The 19,192-nt window shown below is 49.9% G+C and overlaps 1 protein-coding gene across 1 annotated transcript; it reads right to left on the minus strand.

The window, feature by feature from the left end:
* Positions 1-6,467: 6,467 nt before the first annotated feature.
* Positions 6,468-16,765, minus strand: LOC146353407 (lysozyme C, milk isozyme-like). Its single transcript, XM_084832239.1, has 4 exons — positions 16,555-16,765; positions 15,918-16,073; positions 10,419-10,494; positions 6,468-6,700 (listed from the first exon to the last, which is right to left on the minus strand). The coding sequence occupies exons 1-4, from the start codon at positions 16,688-16,690 to the stop codon at positions 6,553-6,555; spliced, it is 516 nt and encodes a 171-aa protein (XP_084688365.1). The 5' UTR covers positions 16,691-16,765; the 3' UTR covers positions 6,468-6,552.
* Between the last annotated feature and the right edge of the window lie 2,427 nt (positions 16,766-19,192).

Consider the following 19,192-nt stretch of genomic DNA (forward strand, 5'->3'; position numbering starts at 1 on the left):
GTCACCTTTGAAGACGCCATTGCTGTCCCAACAGAGCAGTGGAACAGGGCCATCCAAGAAGATGAAGACAGGATGACAAAATAAGTTCATTGGACAGCTGGGAGCCAGAACTCCATCTAACATTGCAGGTCAAGTGTCGACACTAGGGATGGGGGAATGGGTCAGTTTCAGGTTTTCTCCATTTCACACTTTTCTGGACTGATTTGGTTCATCTCCAACTTTGAGAATTTCTGCAGTCTTAAGTTCGGTTCGTCATGAGGTTAGGGAATTATTATTTTTTATGTTCATATGAAAGTTCATAAGTATTTTGGTGCCCATTTCTCCTAATGTGTGTGGTCTTTTAGATATTGTTACCTTTTTCAAGCCATTTTTCCAATACAATGCATTTTGAAATGTTATTTTACATAACATATGCATTTTTGAACACATGCTTTGATTAGGGATGTCAGAGAATTCCACCACGAATCTCGGGGAGGCCGAATGCCAGCGCATTTGGCCCCCCGAAATCGGTGGCGGAACAGTCTGCCCCCCTGCCCCCCCCGGGAAGGGACTTACCTTGGGCGGATCTTCCTGGTGGCGGTGGCTGCAGCGGCGGTTTGGCTGCGGTTCGGCGGCAGTTCGGTGGCGGCGGCTGCGGCGGCTGGTCTTCTGACCGGCTGCCACTGCCGCCATTTCCAATTAAAAAAAACAGAAAACAAAAAAAGTGATAGGCTACGTAAATGTTTACGTAGCCTATCATGGCTGATTTAAAAGAAAAAAAACAAACATGAGCATACGCAAATGGCGGCGCCCATGCGCCGCCATTTGCATTCCTTATTTTGGCACGTCTTAGTCTACGTAAACATTTACGTAGACTAAGACGGCGAAAATAAGGGGAATGCAAATGGCGTAGATGCTATGCTATTTGCGTTCCCTTTATTTTCGCCGTCTTAGTCTACGCTATTTGCGTTCCCCTATTTTCGCCGCCATTTGTGCAAACCTCTGGTGGAGGCCCACTCTAATTCAGACATCTTTTAAAATGGTAATGATAATAATGATAATAATGCTAATAATGAGTATAATGATAGTAAATGCCGCCATTACTCACTGAGAGAAAAATAATCTTTTAAAAATAATACATTTCGGGCACACAGAATCAGAACATTTACATATGGGCGCCGCCATTTGCGTTCCTTATTTCTCTCAGGAGATTCGCCGCCTCCGGCAGGGCAAGGACTCAGTTTCCAGCTATGCGACAACCTTTCGCTTGCTGATGCAGGATTTACAGTGGAATGATGCCGCGCTAGTGGCTCAGGTTTTGGATGGTTTGATGATGAGATCAGATCTTAGATGAGTTGGCGCGCACGCCCAGCCCGCGTACTTTGGAGGAGCTCATCCACACCTGCCTTCAGATAGATAGCAGGCTGGAGGGGCGCCGACAGACCCGGCGGGGCGCTGGGGGCCAGGATTTCCCTCCTCCCATTCCCCCACGTTTCCTGCCTCCTCCCCCACCCCCTGCTCCAGCGCTGGGTGTGGAATAGACCCCGATGCAGTTGGGAGCTACCTGAGCCTCACTGCCGCCAGAGGAACTTGAGCGCCGGCGAGCTGAGCGCCGATGTTTTCGATGTGGAAAGCTGGGGCATTTCGCCAAGACCTGCTGAGTTAAATCCACAGCTCCGCTGCCTCCTCCTCCTCTTCTTCCCCTTCCTCCTCCTCCTCCTCATCCCCAGGCCTGACTAGACTGCCCCCCAAACTTGTTGGGGGCCTCCAGTGTGGGGGTCAGTTCCCCACTGGGTGTCTTCCCCAATCCCCCCCACCCTCCCATCTGCTGTTGCATGTTCACCTCCGCTCCTCCCAGAGGGGTGGGGTGGAGGCCCTAGCTTTAGTGGACTCGGAGGCTACGACCAGTTTCATGGATGAGACTTTCGCCCTGTTCCACAAGATTCCTACCCTGCCCCTTCCTGCCCCCTTGGCAGTGGAGACCATTGATGGGTGTCCTCTCTCTTCGGGCGTGGTGACCCGTATTACAGTTCCACTCACTCTGCGTGCCCAGTCCCACGTTGAGCAGATTCAGTTTCACTTAGCCAAGGTTCCTTTATACCTAGGGATGGTGGAGAATTTCTCCCCGAAACTTCGGGGGGCCGAGCGCCAACGTGTTCGGCCCCCCGAACAAGTTTCGGGGAGAAATCCTCCGAACCCCCCCGCCCCCCGCACCCCCCCCGGGACGGGACTTACCTTCGCCGAATGTCACTCCCGGCGGCGGGTCCGGCCGGCAGTTCGGCGGGTGTTCGAGTGGGGCGGGAGCGGCAGCCGGTCTTTCGACCGGCTGCCGCCGCCGCCATTGCAATAAAAGAAAAAAAAAAGCCCCCTGATAGGCTACGTGACGATTAACGTAGCCTATCATGGCTAGATTTGCAAAGTCAGCCGTGATAGGCTACATGAATCGTCACGTAGCCTATCATGGGTGACTTAAAAAAAAAGAAAAAAAAAGCACGTACGGATAATGGCTATTACGCTATTTGTGTTGCCCTTATTAAACGCTATTTGCGTTGCCCTTATTTTCGCCGTAGTCTACGTAAATCTTTACGTAGACTACAGCGACCAAATAAGGAATGCGAATGGCGGCTAAAAAAAAAAAGGCATACGCAAATGGCGGCGGCTGTAGGCACCACCATTCACGTATGCCTTTTTTTTTTTTTTTTACCCAGACGTTTTAGGCTATGTAAAAACTTATGTAGCCTATCACGTGGGTGTAAAAAAACCCCCAAATCACCTGCAAATGGCGGCGGTGGCAGCCGGTCGGAAGACCAGCTGCCGCCGCCGCTGAAGCTGCTGCCGGAGCCACCGCCGCCTGGAAGATCCGCCCCAGGTAAGTCTTGTCCCGGGGGGATCCACGGGGGGGGGGCGGGGTGGTTGCAGGCCGTTCCGCCACAGATTTCGGGGGGCCGAATGCACTGGTATTCGGCCTCCCTGAGATCCGTGGCGGAATTCTCTGCCATCCCTAAGCACAACCCTCAGATTTCTTGGGAGCTTCTGCAAGTGGAGTTTGTGTCTCACTACTGCCAGGAGCATTGCCTCCCGGAGGAGGCGCCAGTCCTAGTCCAGGCCTTAACCCTTTCCTCCCCCTCCTTGCCTGCTTCTGGCAGTCCTTCAGCTACCGTCATCCTCCCAAAGAAGTATGCAGCTTTCCGGGATGTGTTTGACAAGAAGGAGGCTGACCGGCTTCCCCCCCACCGCCTCCGAGGATGAAGGGGAATGGCAGTCTCCAGACCCAGGGGAAGGGACAAGCACAGAAGGATCCTGAGCCCCTTGCCCTCTATGGAGATTCCAGGCCCAGTTGCAGTCTCCCCAGAGGATTCGGAGGGTGAAATGCCACTGACCCCTGCAGAGCACAGGCAGCTGCATGTCCGGGGGCAGCGCAGGTGAGCCTCTGTCCGTTGAAGACAGAGAGGCTCTCGGAGGCAGGAGGACTGATTGGATGCCGCTCAAGTCGTGGCTGGTAAAAGCGGAAGGTAGGCTGGGGCTGGGCCGCTGAAGAGCAACGTCCTTTACACGCTGGATCTCAGTCTCAGCCTTGGATCTTGAGCACTGCGTGCTCGTGTTTCCTCTTGTGTTTCCTCATGTGTTTTGGACCCCAGATTGGATAACGGACTTCTCTTTGCCTTGACGCTTTGGACTCTGCCTGGGTAAAACATCCCCTGCTCCAAGCCACTTTTTCTTTTCCCAGCCTCGGACAGGTTTACAGTCCTGTCATCAGCTGGTGATTTCTTGCCGCTAGCTGCAGTCAGCTGGCAGGAGCTGACACCCCACTCCCCTTGCGAAGTGTTGTTGTCGGAGTTCCCCCCAGACTCAGGGGGCTCTGTGTTCGACTTGACGTGGGGTTCGCCTTTTCAAGCCAGTGGAGTTTGAGTTTTGAACCCTCCCTGACTGAGCTTTGGTGGCATCATCACTTTAAGCCATCGTGTGAGGGATATTGTCTTGCTTTAAAAATGCAAGAAGGGTCTGAAGTCCCAGAGGCAGTTGCTAGTAAAAGGCAGTTGTAACAAGAAAGGAATCTTTTTAGACTCCTGAGTCTGAGCCACGTCTCAGTGGATCTCTCTGTAATCTGGTTGGAGGAAGGTGCTCAGCACAAACAGAACAGAAGACAGCTGCACCAGCTGCACCCCACACATTTTTGGATTCTTCCCTTTATCAAAGCCAACCGATTCCTTCAAGAACATCTGAACAATGCTTAGAAGTGCCCCCCACTGTGTCCGGCTTGCCTGGCTGCGGTGGGGCTATTGCAGGTGGGTGGGGTGAGACGATGTTCTTGGCTACCATTGGTAGCCTGGGGTGGTCTTGCCAGGGTGGCAGGGGTTGGAGAGGCCCCTTTTCAGCCCTCTGTGCCACTCCCTAATGCCTCTCTGTTTGCGGGGCTGCTGAGCGCCTAACATGAGCTCTGCAGACGAAAGATGGGCAGCGACGGTGGCGGCCCAGTCGACAAAACCACGGCTTCTCAGCAGCGTGTCTCCTGGGTGCATCTTCCCCTGGGACGGGCAGCTGAAGCTCTTGCTCTGGTGGCGGCTGAAGATTAAGCGGCGAGGCGCCCGCAGTGGCCCTGTAGGTGGTGACGTGGCCTTTCGGTGGCACGCCTCCGCCCCTATGAGCTACCAACTGGAACGGTTTGTTGCAGGCCCACTATATACAGAGATATACACTCTATTTATTTTAGACAATATGCCTCCCAGTTGAGGACAAGGGGGCAAGAAAGGACAGGGTAAGGCCCCTTGCCCTCCAGTCAAGAGGCCGCACGGATGGCCTGACTCCTCCCCTGAAGAGGAGGCGGGTCCTGATTTGGCCACAAGCCTTGAGTGCCTGGAAGCTGTTGAGACAGGTGGAGGGGATCGTTCCTCCTGCATCTCTCAGTCCAAATGTGGGCCCTGGCCTGCTGCCTAAACGAGCGAGATGGCAGGCCCAGCGCTCATTGGTGCTTTCTCTTGCGGAGTGTTTCGGCACCGTGGAAGCAGCTCCCAGCTCTGTGGCAGAACGGGTTGTGGGACCTGTGGCAGCACGGGTTGCGGTCTTCTGACCGGCTGCCGCCACCGCCATAGCAAAATAAAAAAGTAAAGTAAAAAAACCCCACACACACCCGTGATAGGCTACATAATGATTTACGTAGCCTATCACGGCTAGATTTCCAAAGTCAGCTGTGATAGGCTACGTAAATCGTCATGTAGCCTATCACGGGTGACTTTGAAAAAAAAATAGCGTTCCCTTATTTTCACCGTAGTCTACGTAAAACTTTACGTAGACTAGACGTGCCAAACTAAGGAACGCAAATGGTGGCGCCCCATGGGCACCGCCATTTGTGTATGCGCCTTTTTTTTTCAAAGTCACCTGTGATAGGCTATGTGACGATTTACATAGCCTATCATGGCTGACTTTGGAAATCTAGCCATGATAGGCTACGTAAATCGTTACGTAGCCTATCACGGGTGTGTGTGTGTGTGTTTTTACTTTCCTTTTTTATTTTGCAATGGAGGCGGCGGCAGCCGGTCAGAAGACCGGCCGCCGCCGCCGCCGAACCGCTGCCAAACCGCCACTGGGACCCGCTGCCGAGAGGGACATTTGCACGAGGTAAGTCCCATCCCGGGGGGGGGGCGGGGGGCCGGCGGAGAATTTCACCACCAATTTCGGGGGGCCAAATGCGTTGGCATTCGGCCTCCCGGAGATTCGTGGAGAAATTCTCCGCCATCCCTACTTGCAAGTTTTGAAGAAATCAATTACCCTTGATAAAGAGAAGGATCTTGAAATGTGTTGGGAATTATAATATTGGTTTGTTTTTATAATATTTTGTTTTGTTTTGGCTTTTTACAGCTTTTAAAAATTGTCTTATTTGTTTGTTTTAGAATGGTGCTCAGCCCCTAAATGCTCTATGCCTAATTTGGGATAATGTACAGATGTGCAATGAATCAATGGATTGCGCATGGCCTGTTGTGCAGAAGGATCTAAAGGGGCCTGTAACCAGCAGTGTGGAGCGCACAAAGCGGACATATGCACTATGCTCTTACTGAAATAGCTATTTCTACACTGGGGAAATTGGCTCAAACAGTGCTTCAAAGTCTAAACAAATCTGATGTTTATTTTTACAGCTGTTGCTATGGAAATGGTGGAGCCAGGAATTGGAAGGCTATAGAGACAAGGGAGCTCAGGTTCTGGTGAAAATGGTGGGTTGCAGGGGGTGGAAATCAATAGATTTAGGAGAAAAAGAAATGGTCTTTTCACAAAATACTGGAAATGGTCCAGTCACAAAATACTAGACCTAGAAACATTGAGCTTTGGAAGACTGCAAAGCCCCACAGGTCGTGCTATGCTAGTGAATAGAGATTTGTAGCATTTGTTGTGAACCACCTAGAGAGCTTCGGCTATTGGGCAGCATAGAAATGTAATACGTAAGTAAATAGATAAAGGACCCAGTTTGGGAAGACAAGAGAAGTAATCCAGGATTACACTATTGGTCTACATTTATTATCTTATCTTTCAGAATAGATTTAAAACATATGAAAATTGAAATCAAGAATCCTTGGCTGATTGTCAGTTATGTATGTGCACTGTATCCTTTTTACCTTGTTCTAATGTAAATACTATAAACTTGTACCAGGATTCATCTTGGAAAAAATAAGAGCAATATGTAAAAAGGAGTTTGAGGACATCTGGTTTGCAGTTTTCATTATAGTGCCTCCTGAAGAGAGAGAGAGAACAACAAGCAAAAAAAGAATATGTTAGGTGCAGATCCCAGCGCTCTATGGACAGGGTCTTACTGATGCGCACGTCTGCTCCTGAGCACTGTTAAACTAACACACAAAACGAATCTGGATGATATCATGCACACAACCACGTCACGTTTGATTTTTCTGTGCAGTGTCCGATCAATAGATGCATGCAGGTGTTTCTCCATTTTTTAATTTGAATGAACTCAATAAACATTGAGTTCTGCCTCAATTGCCCCTGTTTCTGTTGGGCTACTTGGTGCAAAGGTACTGCTCCCTGGCGTGCCCAGGTACTCGCAAATCACCCCAAATGTGCGTATATTGTAACATGGGGATAAGCCTAACTGTGCCCTGCTTCACTGTTCTTCCTCAAGCATCACACTGTACCACAGGCAAGTACTGTGGGAGCACAATCCTGTGGCCGCCAGACAGTGTCTAGATTGCCATAGGGCTTTTGGTTCCTGGGAGCCACGCTCCCTGCCCTTTCCCTGCCACCTCGTAGGCGGCATGGTTTGTCCCCATCTCCGTGCTCATAGTGGGAGTGCGGAGCGGGCAAAAAGGGGGGTTCCTGGGGGCAGGGAGGGGAGGAGACCGTGGAAGCATCATTACAATGCTCCCCATGCACTGTGCCGCCTCCCCCCCGTCCAGCCACAAATGCAGGGTGGCCAGAGTGGGGAGGAGAGGATCCCCTCCATGCTCCGCCCACCCTGCATTGGATAGCTGGCCGCCTCCGAGTTCAGAGGTGGCCGACCATCCTGGCAGGATTGCGTGGTAAGCTGATGGAGAATGGGTGTCAGGAATGAATCTGAGGGTGTGGAGATGTCTAGCAGCTCAGATTCAGGATGGGAACAGCCAGCACCCCCCCTAGCGAGCTCAGATATGGCAAGGCCGTCTTCCCAAGACCTTGACTCCCAGAGGGCTTAGCCTGAATGCCCCCCCTTCCTCCTCCATGAGAACCTAGGTTTTAGGGGAGGCAGAGTGAGGGGCATGACTTGAGGGATGCTAGGGTCCGCCACAGAGCGAGACAGGAGAAGTTAGAGTGCAGATCAGACACTCCACTGGGTTGGCGACATGCGGAGGCCTGCACAGGAGGGAGCCACCCTGAGGGAGGGACGTCCCTGAAAAGCAAGTCTCGCTGAGAAGGTCTGGTTCAGCCTGCTGGCAACTTCTCCAAGTCCCACGTCGGCTCCCCTACTGATATCCGTAACGGTGCAGATTAGCTGTTTCCGTTGCAGACTGAGAGTTTCCTAGGATTTGCATTTGTACGGAAGCTAGTCGCTCACTGATACAGCAGTGAGCCTGAAGCCTGGTAGCCTGGAGGGTGTCGATGGCGAGGGGGGAGGCCGAAGGATCTGGACAGTGGGGTTCTAGTCCCGAGTCAGCCATGAAGCGCGCTGGGTGACCCTGGGCCAGTCACTGACTCTCAGCCTGGCCCACTTCACAAGGTTGTTGTGAGGATAACATGGAGAGGAGGAGGAGGCCCACGTCAGCCACCTTAGGCTCCTTGCAAGGAGAAAAATGCGGTAATAGGGAGGGGAGAGAAATGTAAGAATAAGAGTAAGAGTATGAATCTCTCTTTTAAAATGGCCCGATGCTAAAGGGAGCGTCAGCCCTTTTGATAATGGAAATGTTTATGGTAGGGGTGAACGAAAGTCACTTACCTTTTCTCGCAGCTTTTTCGCGGTGGGGGGGAGCGCTTCGCTGCTCCCCCCGCGAAGTTCAGGCCAGGGGGGGAGGCTTCCCGCCTCGCCCGGCCGAAATTCAGGCCGGGGGGGGAGGCTTCCCGCCTCGCCCGGCCAAAATTCAGGCCGGGGAGGAGGCTTCCCGCCTCGCCCGACCGCGAACACGAAAGTAAAAAAAAAAGTCCCCTGATAGGCTACGTGACGATTCACGTAGCCTATCACGGCTAGATCTGCAAAGTCAGCCATGATAGGCTACGTGAATCGTCACGTAGCCTATCACGGGTGACTTTAAAAAAAAAAAAAGCGCGTACGCGAATGGCGGCCCCCATAGGGAGCCACCATTCGCGTTCCTTATTTAGTTGCTGTAGTCTACGTAAATGTTTACGTAGACTACGGCGAAAATAAGGGCAACGCAAATAGCGTTGCCCTTATTTTCGCCTTAGTCTACGTAAAGATTGACATAGACTACAGCGACCAAATAAGGAATGGGAATGGCGGCTCCCTATGGGGGCCACCATTCGCGTACGCCCTTTTTTTTTTTTTTTAAAGTCACCCGTGATAGGCTACGTGACGATTCACGTAGCCTATCATGGCTGACTTTGCAAATCTAGCCGTGATAGGCTACGTGAATCGTCACGTAGCCTATCAGGGGACAGTTTTTTTTTTCTTTGATTGCAATGGCGGGGGCGGCAGCCGGTCGAAAGACTGGCTGCCGCTCCCGCCCCGCTCGAACACCGGACGAACCGCCAGCCGGACCCGCCGCCGGGAGGGACATTCAGGGAAGGTAAGTCCCGTCCCGGGGGGGGGCGGGGGGTGGGGGGGCGGAGGATTTCTCCCCGAAACTTGTTCGGGGGGCCGAACACGTTGGCGCTCGGCCCCCCGAAGTTTCGGGGAGAAATTCTCCGCCATCCCTAGTTTATGGGGATTTTGAAGTTGGATCCAGACGTAGCCATGCGTAATGTAGGGATGGGGAGAAAATCGTGCAGTTCACATTTTAATTTTGAACTTTGGGATTCACTATGAGAATCGAAACTCAGTTATCCTTCTAAATCTGCACTTTTCTGAATTTTGCAATGGGTTTCTCTCACCCCCAAATGTGCACAATATATTAGAGAAAAATGATGTTCAAATATGCATTAAATTAGGAAAATGTTTTGCAGAAAATGTGTGTCTTTGGCAAAAACGAATACAAAAATGCATGTATCAGGAGCAATGTGCACAAATACGTTGTGCACATTCACAAATTTGAATTTTCATGCAAACGTTTTTTAAAAAACAAACAAACTCAGACTTTGGGATGAGGAGACCGGAAGACTGGAGATTGGCAGGTTGGCCCATCCCTAGCTCAAAGGGTCTATTTTAGGCATGGCTAAGTGCAGAAGCAAGCCATAGGCCTGGCTTGCATGGTCACAGCCCACCATGGCAGCCCGCCATGGCTTACTTAAGCCACAACAAGCCACGGCATCCACAGGTGCCAGATTGCCTGTTCAAGCCCTGGCTGTAGCTTATCATGGCATCCGAACCTGGGCGGCAGGGGTTGTTTGTGGGTTAAACAGCCCTCAAATAGCCCATGGTCTGTTGTAGGGCTATTTGGGGGTTGTTGAACCCTCAAACAACCCCCGCCACCCAGGTTCGGATGACACGGCAAACCATGGCAATCTGCTGCTGGGCGCTGAATATCCAAAATGGCTGCCTGCATGCGCCGCAGCCCACTATGGCTGAGATAAGCCCTGATGGGCCGTTGGGATGTGCGAGCTGGCGTTCCTCCGTAGGTGGCATATCGGAGGAATTCCAAGGGAAGGCAAAGGCTTTCTGACAAGCCAAGTATCAGAGCTGGGGCTTCGGATGTAGCTCATACTTAGTACAAAGAAGAATTCTGTCTGGGGAGGGGCACACCCCTACAATGACCCCCTATTAAGGGGCTTCTACAAAGGGGTTTCTACTTGAACTTGATTAAGAATGATCTCAGCCGCTAAATTTTCAAAGCAGGGAAGCTGGTGCCACTCACCAATGACCTAGCCCGTGCTCTGAGACAGCTTTCTTAAAACATTGTACATCATCTTCGATATCACCATTGAGGAAGTCTGTGCAAAAGGATAATGAGGACAAGTTAACAAAGAACAATCCAGGGCCAGCTATAGATGTTAAATCAAACCCCAAAGACACCAGAAGAACTGCATCTCTGGTGCTGGAGACCAGAGCGCACGTGGAGGGTGAGCTTATTTCCCATTCTTGAGGAACTATGTGACATGATGAAAGATAACGGACCTCCCGATGTTCTGGCCTACAACTCCAATCAACCCTAGCCAGCATAGCCAATGGCAAGGGATCATGGGGGTTGTAGGAGGAAACATCTGGAGGGCTACAAATTGCCCACCCCTCAGCTTGAATAACAATAAAAAGAGTGATAAATAGATTCACATAGAATAAGAAACCACCTTGGGTGTCGACAAAGACATTAATGAAAAGCTATGAAGAAGTTGATTTGTCTTCACCAAATATCTCACTATATTATCATGTCTATGGTGTGCCATATTTGGGCAGGAGAACTTGAGTCTAAACTCCCCTAAATTACTTACCATAGCAATATAAGAGAAAGGTACCAATTAATGTTAAAAATCCATCTCAAGTCTCAGTATTAACTTCTGCATGGAATAGATATAGAAATAAAGTGAGTCCTGAGAACTGAGGTCCATTTTTCTTTGCATATAATGAAAACAGCAATTTCTCACCATCTCTCAAGCTCTGGCAAGACTTTGATGCTGTTAGGTATGACAAGTGACACATAATAAAGAAATGCTACAATCTAAGAATGAGACAAATTAAACGTTCATTATATATGTAAGTTAGACGAACAGTAGAATAACTTCAAAATATATTTAGAGCTAAACATTCTAACTTCTGCCCTCCTCAGTAGCTGTGATGTTAAATGGACACCAAGAGTGGCAGTTTGGAATGCGGGGAGATGAAAATGCCTAAGGAGAATAAACACAGAGCTTATGAGGGATATAAAGTAGAGCTGTGCAGGGACCCCCCAACCCACCTCGGGCAGATTCTGGGGGCCCCCAACCCTCCTTGGCCCTGAACCCGAAGGGGTTTCCCCCTGATGCCCCCTCTCAACCCCCCAGCTCCTTACCTGGGCCGCCTCCTCCTCTGCTGCCGCCTTCTCCGTTGCGCCGCCTTTGCCACCGTCACCTTCACCGCCACGCGCTGCTGCTGTCGTTGCTGCCACCATCTTCCCTGCCTCTGCCTCCACCACTTCCTGAGGCCTGGACGTGCAGCGACTCTTCTTCCATGGAGTCGCCATTTTTAAAATGGCAACCTCCTGGAACTTCAAGGAGGTTGCCATTTTAAAAATGGTGACTCCCTAGAAGAAGAGTCGCCAGGCGTCCAGGCCTCAGGAGGCAGCGCGGCAGCAGCAGAGGCAGCGGCGGCAGAGGTGGTAGCGAGGAGAAGGCGGCTCAGATAAGGACCTGGAGGCACCTGGTGGGGGGGCTGGGCTGGGAGCTGAAGTGCACCGGGCCCCCGACCCGCTCCAGGCCACTTGGTGCCCTCTCTGCTTCACCTCGGAAGGGGCACAAAGTGGCTTTTTTTTTTTTAAAGAAATGGTGATCGGCAGGGAGGAGGTGAACGGCTCTGGCCGGCAAGAAGCAGCTGAGTGCCGTTCCACCTCCGATCCTCCTGGAGCGGAGCGAATTGGTGCCGATCCACCGCTGATTCCTGATTCAAAAGAATCTGGCCTCATCTGAATCTGCGGCGGATTTCTCCAACATCCCTCACACACACACGGTGATGCTTGGGTAATATTGCTGGGCCCCATGGATTCTCCAGTATAGGGTTCCACAGGGATCAGTTTTGTCCCCACACTATTTAACGGCTACATGAACCATTGAGTGGGGTCCCCCAGAGTTCTGGAGCGCACTCTCATCATCTCCGTCATCGTCTCCATTTCATCTTCTTCAGGTGAGGCTACGGATGTGCTAAATCCGTGCCTGGCTGCAACAATGGACTGGATGAGGGCTAATAAACTGGAGCTCAGTCCAGACAAGACCACGATGCTGTTAGTAGGTGGTTCCTCTGATGAGATGGAGAGTGCTGAACCTGCTCTGGATGGGGCTGCACTGCCCCGAAGGCGCAGGTTCACAGCCTGGGGGTTCTCCTGGAGCCTTCTTTGTCACTTGAGGCTTAGGTGGCCTCAGAGGCACAGAGAGCCTTCTACCAACTTCGCTTGGTGGCCTCTTTCGGGGGGAAGAAAGGTTTTAGGATACTGGAGGACAGATTATGCACAGCTCCAGCTCCAGCTCTTCCCTGGAGCTGGACACAACGCTGCCCCTTCACACAGGACTTTCAAGGAAGTAGCAATATTATTAGGGATGGCGGAGAATTTCTCCACGAATCTCTGGGAGGCTGAATGCCAATGCATTCAGCTCCCCGAAATTGGTGGGGAAATTCTCTGACGGCCCCCCGACCTGCCCGGGATGGGACTTACCGTGGCCGAATGTCCCTCGCAGCAGCGGGTCCCGGCGGCGTTTCGGCGGCATTTCAGCAGGGGTGGGGGCGGCGGCCGGTCTTCCGACCGGCTGCCACCACCGCCATTACAAAGTAAAGTAAAAAAACAACAACACGTGATAGGCTACGTAACGATTTACGTAGCCTATCACGGCTAGATTTTCAAAGTCAGCCATGATAGGCTACGTAAATCTTTACGTAGCCTATCACGGGTGACTTTGAAAAAAAAAAGCGCATACGCAAATTGCGGCACCCATGGGCGCCGCCATTTGTGAAAGTGCTTTTTCTCCCCCCCAAAGTCAGCTGTGATAGGCTACGTAATGATTTACGTAGCCTATCACGGCTGACTTTGAAAATCTAGCTGTGATAGGCTATGTAAATCGTTATGTAGCCTATCATGGGTGTGTGTGTGTTTTTTTAAATTTACTTTTTTATTTCGCGGCCGGGGAGACGGGGCGCTCCTCCCTGGCCTGAATTTCGGCAGCGAGGGATGGGGCGCCTCCCCCCTGGCCTGAACTTCGGGGGGAGAACCGAAGCGCCTCTCCCCCACCGCGAAGCAAGCTGCGGGACCAGGTAAGAGACTTAAGTCCATCCCTAAATATTATAAGCCTCTGCATTAGGGACAAGATATATCCACAGTCACCCTTCAGGAATTTAAGCTATGGTGGTAGACCCCATGGAAAGTGCTGAACAATTGGCAGCTACAGCTGATCCAACATTTCGCAGAAGCCATTTTTCTCAGAAAAGTTCTGAGATCTGGCTTTTCTTGCCACACTAGAAATAAAGTGCCACTTTGCAGAATTTCCTCTGAATTTTCTCACTATGTTTTTTGGGGGGAGGGGCGTGGTGACCACCTTCACTGCCCCCTTCCTCCACAATGCCCCAGAATGGCACTAGGAAGGGGGCATTGGGGCAGATGCAAAATGGGGCCAGGCTGCCGATACAGTCAGGGTTGGCAGCACACACAAAAAGAAAAGGGAAGAAAGAAAGAGGCTGTGCTACAACTGGGGATGTTGAAGAAATCAAGAGAGACAGTGTGGTGTAGTGGTGAGAGTGCTGGACTGGGAGTCAGGAGATCCGGGTTCTAGTCCCCACTCAGCCATGGAAGCTCACTGGGTGACTCTGGGCCAGTCACACACTCTCAGCCCAACACACCTCACAGGGTTGTTGTTGTGAGGATAAAATGGAGGAGGAGGATTATGTATGCCGCCTTGAGTTCCTTGGAGGAAAAAAGGTGGGATATAAATGCAATCAATCAATCAATCAATCAATCAATATCTCCAGTGGATTCATATGAGCCTGCAATGGATTCAGATGGATTCCACAGTGGACTGGCTTTTTCCAAGCCATGCAGGTTTTTTACTTGGGGGGGGGGGGAGATTTGCGCAGATTTGCACTTCCACTAATGCACGCTCGTGCTAATGCACATATGCATAAGTGGGACAAAAATCTCAGACATCCCTAAATAAAATCTGATTCCATCAATGAGCAGATGACGGAATGAAAGAAGCTTGACAATCCACAAAACACGGTCGGAATGGATTTAACAATATCTCTACATCTCTAGCTACAACCCCTGCTAATGGTGAGCCCTGTCTGTGATAAACTGTCAGAGAATTTCTCCTCCCACTGGAGACATTTGGTGAAATTGTCCCCCCTTCACCCCCAATTTCTCTCCCTACAAAGAGGGTGGAGAATTTCAAAAGCTCATTTGCACACAGCTCTAGCAAAAGTAATACTCTGATATAGATCCTTGTTTAAACTAAAAGGGGTTATTGTGTCCATGGGAGGTAGGGATGTCAGAGAAATCCGCAATGGAACCAAATAAGTTTGGATATTTATGAATCCGATCCACGGATTCCACAGCGGACCAGCTTTTCCCCTGTCAGGCGGATTCTGCAGGCTTGCCGACCCTTTTTATAACCTTCAGGAATGTTGTGCAGATTTCGTTATTGAAAAATATGCATTAAAAAAAACTGGCCCAAAATACACATTTCCCCCATAGGCTAAAGTGTGAAAATGTGCATGGGGGGGGGGGATTCTTGCATTTTTGCATGTGCTGAATTTGCGCAAATTTGGAAACAATAAAAAATCCACTTCCATTGATGGGTGTACGACAGAACGAAAGGCACCTGACCACCTGTGAAGCACAGACGGGATGGATTTTACACAAGCTGCACATCCTTAAGGCGCACCCAGCAAGTCCATTGAAACCTAGACCAGAGGAAAAGCTCTTACTCTGATTTGCCTCCTGCCATGTGTGCCAGATAAAGATGGATCTGGCTAGTCATGAATGTAATCTGTAGACCAAGGAGAAACCATCCATTCAATTCATAAACCAAACATAAACAAATATAAACAAGCGAACAGAACACAAACATAAACAGAACACAAACATAGACAAACATAAATGTAACATTAACAAACATAATGTAAATATAACATAACATAACATAACATAAACATAAACAAACAAAAACCAAACATAAACCATCCATACATAAATCAAACATACATAAACGAAACCATCCATCCATGCTAGGGAGAAACCATCCATACATGTGCACACACAAATCAGCCCCAAACTGAAGTTAACTTTCTCCTTTGCCCTTGTACAGAGAGGGAGAGAGAGAGGGAGGGAGGGAGGGAGACAGAGGGAGACAGAGAGAGAGAATAGAATGATCAAATTTAAGGGGGACTTGTTTGTCCAAACCATTTGAGCCAGTGTCCCCTAAACTGCTGCCCTGCGTCCGATTCTGAAGTCCAAGGCTGAGCGCTGGAAGATATGAAATAAAAATAAGGAAGGGAGTGCATTTGATCATGCGCAGAATGCCTTTCTCTCACCACACATGGAGAAAAACAAACCTCTCGCAACTTGGATTAGGGGGAACACTTTGACAGCCTAAGGTTGAGGCTCAAGCCTTGGCATTTCTCATTCTTGAAATTAACCCTTTTTCCTGGAGTGTCAGAAGGCAAAGAGAGAGAAAAAGCCACTCACTGTCACAGCTGGTGTTGCATTTGTTCTGTGAGGGATGCCTCCCGTTATCACACCATTCGAGGCCACTTAGCCAGAATACACCATAATGAGGAATGCCATCTTCATTAATGTAGTGATGAGTCCTAAACTCAGCTGGGAACATAGTCACACAGAGAACTGGCAAGGAAAAATACTATGAAACTCAGAAACAGGGAAGTGAAGTGATCTTTAAAAAAAACCACCCAAATTCCAGCCCTGATTTCAACATAAACACTGCCAAAAAGTTGACATTAAACTTATCATCTCCACTTTTGACATTCAGGGATTCAGAATTCACCCTTTCCTGTTGCAACCTAGCAAAATAGGTAAGAGCACGCATGTATGTATTTTTCTCACCATCTCTAAGACTTTTTAAAAACATTTCAAATTTCTCTGCAACTGTTTTAATCTTGCTAGCTGTGTGGGCTATTTGTCCCCATTTTCAAGATTTGCAACATTGTTTGCACACAGTCATTAATGTCAGTAAGGATCACAATGTTTTTCAAAACAACAACATAGTAAACAAAAAACACAAATCAACACACACTGGATTCAGAAAAGAAAACAGAAGGAAAAAAGCACCGCGAGGTGGACCTAAATTAACTCTAACAGAACTCACATTGGCTTACGTCAATGCCAAGATAGCCATTCAGTCCAAGATCTCTCAGTTTGTAATACATTTCACATTTCTCAAACTCCTTGGCCTCCTTCGCTATGATGAGCAGGCAGAACAAGGCAAGGCAAAGTATCTTCATTGCTGTGTGTCTCTGGAAAGTGGTGTGCTCAGAGCCCCAGAGCTCTATAGCCCTGACCTGTAGGCTGCCCACTCTGTCTGCAAGTAGTATTCTTATGTCATCAGAGAATGCTTAGTGGGCTGGCCCACCCCCAAAGGCTCTGGGCAGCTTCACGTCTTCTAAGTGCTGTAGAAAATGTTGGTTTTTAACTGCCCATCACATTCCCATGTTGGTGAGTCTCAGTGGGCATAGCTGGTGACGGTGGCATTAGAGGGCAAGAGCAGTGCTGTGACAACACTGGGCAGCTTGGAGCCATCATCTTACCTGATGGTAAGATGGTGGCTTCCAATGGAATGCCTTTCCTGATGGAATGCCTCTCCCAGCATGACCTGACCCATACACTACACTCTGCATCTAAGGCCTTCCTCTGGGAGCCTCCTCCAAGAGAGGCTTGGAGGGCGGCAACAAGCGAGAGGGCCTTCTTGGTGGTGACCCCCCATTTATGGAATAATCTCCCCAATGAGGCCCACCTAGCACCAACATTGTCATCTTTTCTGCGCCAGGTTAAAACTGCCCTCTTCTCTCAGGCATCTGGTGGCATATAAGAAGTCCCTTTGATTGTCTCTGGTTGATTTTTTTAAAAATTGTTATAGCTATATATATAGAATCATAGAATAGTATAGTAGGGTTGGAAGGGGCCTACAAGGCCATCGAGTCCAACCCCCTGCTCAATGCACAATCCAAATTGTGTGTGCTATTTGTTCCATGTTATTGTGTTAATGGTTTATATATATATATATATATATAATTGTGAACTGCCCAGGGAGCTTCAGGTATGGGGCAGTATGGAAATATAATAAATGAAATGAAATGAAATTTCCCACAATGCCTGGAGTAACACTACATCAGGGGCATTGTTGGAAAATAAAGTAGTGGCTCCCAGACCCAGCTCTCCAGTGCAGAAATCCCAGGGCAGAGTCAGTACAAGCGGTGGGTTTTTCCAAGGCACTGACTTCCCCACCCCCTGACGTTGCCAAAAGATACCAGTGCTCATCCCAGGACATGACTCTCTTTATTATAACGTAAGCAAAATCAGAGAGAGTATTCTGGCCTGCTCACCTGCCAGCCTGTTAATAGCTGGGTGGTGAAAAATGGAAAGGTTTTCATGTTCAAAACTGACTCTCCAGCCAGAGACATTCGCCTCCTCCCTGTCCCTGCCGATTGCCATGTCTTAAAAAAAAAAAAAAAAAAGCGATCGGGAGGATGTGCCCATAGACTTAGATGCAAAATAGAGCCATGAGTCTTGCATATAAGCCTATGGACACATAGACTTAGATTCAACATTCATGACTCTATTTGCGTCTAAGTCTATGGGCACATCCTCCCGATCGCCTTTTTTTTTTTTTTAAGACGTGGCAATCGGCAGGGACAGGGAGGAGGCAAATGGCTCTGGCTGGCAAGAAGCAGCCGAGTGCCATTCCGCCTCCAGTCCTCCTGGAGTGGAGGTAAGTGGTCCTGATCCGCTGTGGATTCCTGAGGCCGGATTCCAAAGAATCTGGCCTCATTTGAATCTGCAGCAGATTTCTCTGACATCCCTACATGAAGCCGACTGCATGCAGCAGCCCTTTGCCAACTGTATAAAGGGAAATATTAATAATGTTGGTATTTTCCAGTTTTACTCATGTAAGTGCAAGTAGGCCCTGCAATGGCAAGGTGGCCTAAAGAGCTACCTCAAATGCAATTTTCATTGCAGAATGTACATACAAGAAGATCTACAACTCAGGGCAGAATCCAATGGGGTGCTCCCCCCCCCCGATTCCTTTCCACCCCACTGATTCCCCTCTGCAAGCCGTGGGTCCCACCAATTCCATTGTGCAAGCAGGACCCACCGCTTACTCAAGGGAGATTTAGTGCTTCCTAGGGGAAGCCACAAAATGAGCGGAAATGCTCATTTCTGGAAGGAGGCAGGTCAGCAGAGCTCCCTTATGGGAGGGGGCACCCCACTGGATTCTGCCCACAGTCCTCCCATGACTTTGTTGTCTTCTGTTACCTGCACAATGTCCCCAAATTCCAGCCTTATACTGCTTAATGTTTTCTTTTGAGGGGGGGCAAACCCCCCCAATGTGAAGCATAAAATAACCCCAGAATTTATTAGGGATGTACGAAATCCCTACCTGGCTCCATGCCGGTCAATCCACAGTGTGGGGGAGGCGCTTCGTCCCTCCCTCCGGAATCCTCCCCAGCCGGCTCTGCTCCGCTCCAGTTCCGGCCACTGCCCGGCTGCTGCGGCAGCAAATGGCAGCCGTCGTAGTGGCCGCTATTTGCGTCCTTGCAGTAAGCCGTGATAGGCTATGTAAGTATTTACATAGCCTATCATGAAAGGCAGCCATGGCCGCTATGATGGCCACCATTTGCGGCCGCAGCAGCCTGGCAGTGGCCAGGAGACCAGCTGGAGCTGCCGCCACTGCCGCATCCGCTGCCACATCCGCCTCCACCACCAATGCTGGAGCCGCCGCTGGAGCC

The sequence above is a fragment of the Heloderma suspectum genome, chromosome 2, assembly GCF_057233095.1.
Source record: "Heloderma suspectum isolate Gila_16-S chromosome 2, 16-S_ref, whole genome shotgun sequence".
NCBI lineage: Eukaryota > Metazoa > Chordata > Lepidosauria > Squamata > Helodermatidae > Heloderma > Heloderma suspectum.